Source organism: Postia placenta (assembly GCF_002117355.1).
Source record: "Postia placenta MAD-698-R-SB12 unplaced genomic scaffold POSPLAscaffold_37, whole genome shotgun sequence".
Lineage (NCBI taxonomy): Eukaryota > Fungi > Basidiomycota > Agaricomycetes > Polyporales > Adustoporiaceae > Rhodonia > Rhodonia placenta.
This window is the reverse complement of record NW_020169868.1, coordinates 13,317-15,340: the sequence shown is the minus strand read 5'-3', so window position 1 is coordinate 15,340 and position 2,024 is coordinate 13,317. Positions and strand designations below refer to the sequence as shown.

General features: G+C 27.8%; 2 protein-coding genes across 2 annotated transcripts; both read left to right on the top strand.

Annotated features, from left to right (window-relative positions):
• Nucleotides 1–54: 54 nt before the first annotated feature.
• Nucleotides 55–957, top strand: POSPLADRAFT_1161043 (hypothetical protein; the record flags this gene model as incomplete). Its single annotated transcript, XM_024487644.1, has 1 exon — nucleotides 55–957. A coding segment is annotated over one exon (903 nt), but the record flags the coding sequence as incomplete, so codon positions are not given.
• A 368-nt stretch (nucleotides 958–1,325) lies between these two features.
• POSPLADRAFT_1161053 (hypothetical protein) lies at nucleotides 1,326–1,676 on the top strand (the record flags this gene model as incomplete). The annotated part of the gene is made up of 1 exon (XM_024487647.1): nucleotides 1,326–1,676. A coding segment is annotated over one exon (351 nt), but the record flags the coding sequence as incomplete, so codon positions are not given.
• Nucleotides 1,677–2,024: the final 348 nt, after the last annotated feature.

Here is a 2,024-nt window from a genome sequence, read left to right as displayed (position 1 = left end):
TTTTTTTTTGGACCAAAAAAAGGAGGGGACGGTAATGCAAATTTAAATGAACTATCTGTATTACCTAGTGTAGGTACAGTTAGTAAACATGCATTAAAAAAGGGAAAAAAAATAAAATTAGAAAAAAAAGATTATTTATTAATTCCTTATCCATTTATAGCTTTTTTAGTCGGTCTTATTGACGGAGATGGTTATATTCAAATAACTAGAACAACAAAAGGATTTATAGCTATAAAATTAACCATTTGTTTAAGTTTAGAAGATATTTCTACTTTAGAGTATATTCATTCTGTATTAAAATTAGGGAAAATCACAATTTACCGAGATTATAGAAACCCTATTTGTAAATTAACTATTAATAAAACAGATTTACAAGAAGTTATTTTTCCATTATTAATACATCATGGTATATTTTTTTTAACTAATAATCGAAGAGCTCAATTTGATTTAGCTATGTTTATCTTTAAAAATGATTTAAAATTGTTTGAAAAAATACCCGATAAAGAAATACCAACTTTTTTTAAATTACCTAAAACAGCTTTAGATTATCTTAATTTAGCTTTTTTTAATAATTGGTTAGTTGGCTTTACTAACGCTGAAGGTTCTTTTTTTATTAAAAATAATAATGATGGATGTTTTCAATTAAAACAAAAAGTTCATGTTCACTTGTTTGAAGCTTTTAAATTATTATTTAATACTAAACGAAATATTTCTATTGAAAAGGGGGAGTTTATGCAATTTTCCCTATCTTCTAAAACTGATATACAAAAAGTTATTAATTTTTTTTCCTTTTCAGGTTTTCATCCTTTAATCGGACTAAAATTTATTCAATATTTAAAATGGTTGACAAATTTACACGATAGTAATCGTTACAAAATTCTTAATTTTCCTGGCTCTTTGACCCTTAAGTCCCCAAGCCCGATCCCTGTCCTTTTTTTTGATAAACAAAAGGAATAGGGGGAAGAGCTTGGCGGGAGAGTAATAATGCATTTTTACTAACTTTATAATTTTTGTGAAACGGCTCCTTAAAACAGTAATGTTTTAGAGGTAAATGGGGAAAATTGCAAGAACGTCTTAATTATTACCACCACCAGCAATTGCGGATATTAAGATTACTTGCAGCGGAGCTTGACTAGGTATTTATTAAAATAATTATTTAATAGTAGGTCAAGAACGTTCAACGACTAACGAGTGAGTAATACCAACAATAAGCTCGACACGATCACCCCACAACCAATATTAATAGTTTATTGGTTGAAGACATAGTCTAAACATCGTTAACCGATGAGGATAGAGATTAAATGCTTTATCATAAATAATTTGTAATTTGGGGTGGATTTAGTGTAAGCAATGCCACTCTTAATAGATTCTTTTCATTACACTATTTATTACCTTTCTTATTAGCTGCTTTAGTTATAGCTCACTTATTAGCACTACATACACATGGGTCAAACAATCCTAATGGTGTAGGATCAAATTCAGATAGATATGCAATGCATCCTTATTTCACATTTAAAGATCTTGTAACAATATTCTTCTTTTTCTTAGTATTATCTATAATAGTATTCTATTACCCTAATTTATTAGGTCATAGTGATAATTATATTCCAGCTAATCCTATGCAAACACCAGCATCAATAGTACCAGAATGGTATGTTAAAAGATGCCATGCATAAGAGTAATCTTATGAATAATAAACTTCACTATATGCTGAAAACTCCTAAAGCTTAATCTACTTTAAATAAATAAATAAAGTATTAATGATTTAAGATATAATAATGGACAATCAGCAGGTAACCAAAGATTATATATTAAAATAATTGAGTAGGTTCCTCAGAGATTACACGTGAATCTCCTTACTGGTAGCAACCAATTAAATTACTAAAAAGTAAGGATGAAGATATAGTCCAGCCATTATTGAAAGATAATGGGTATTACATAAATGTATTAATTAATGTTATCAGATAACTACCACAAGTTTAGTATATTCACAAAATTTATCAACTATAACTAAAAAAAAAAAA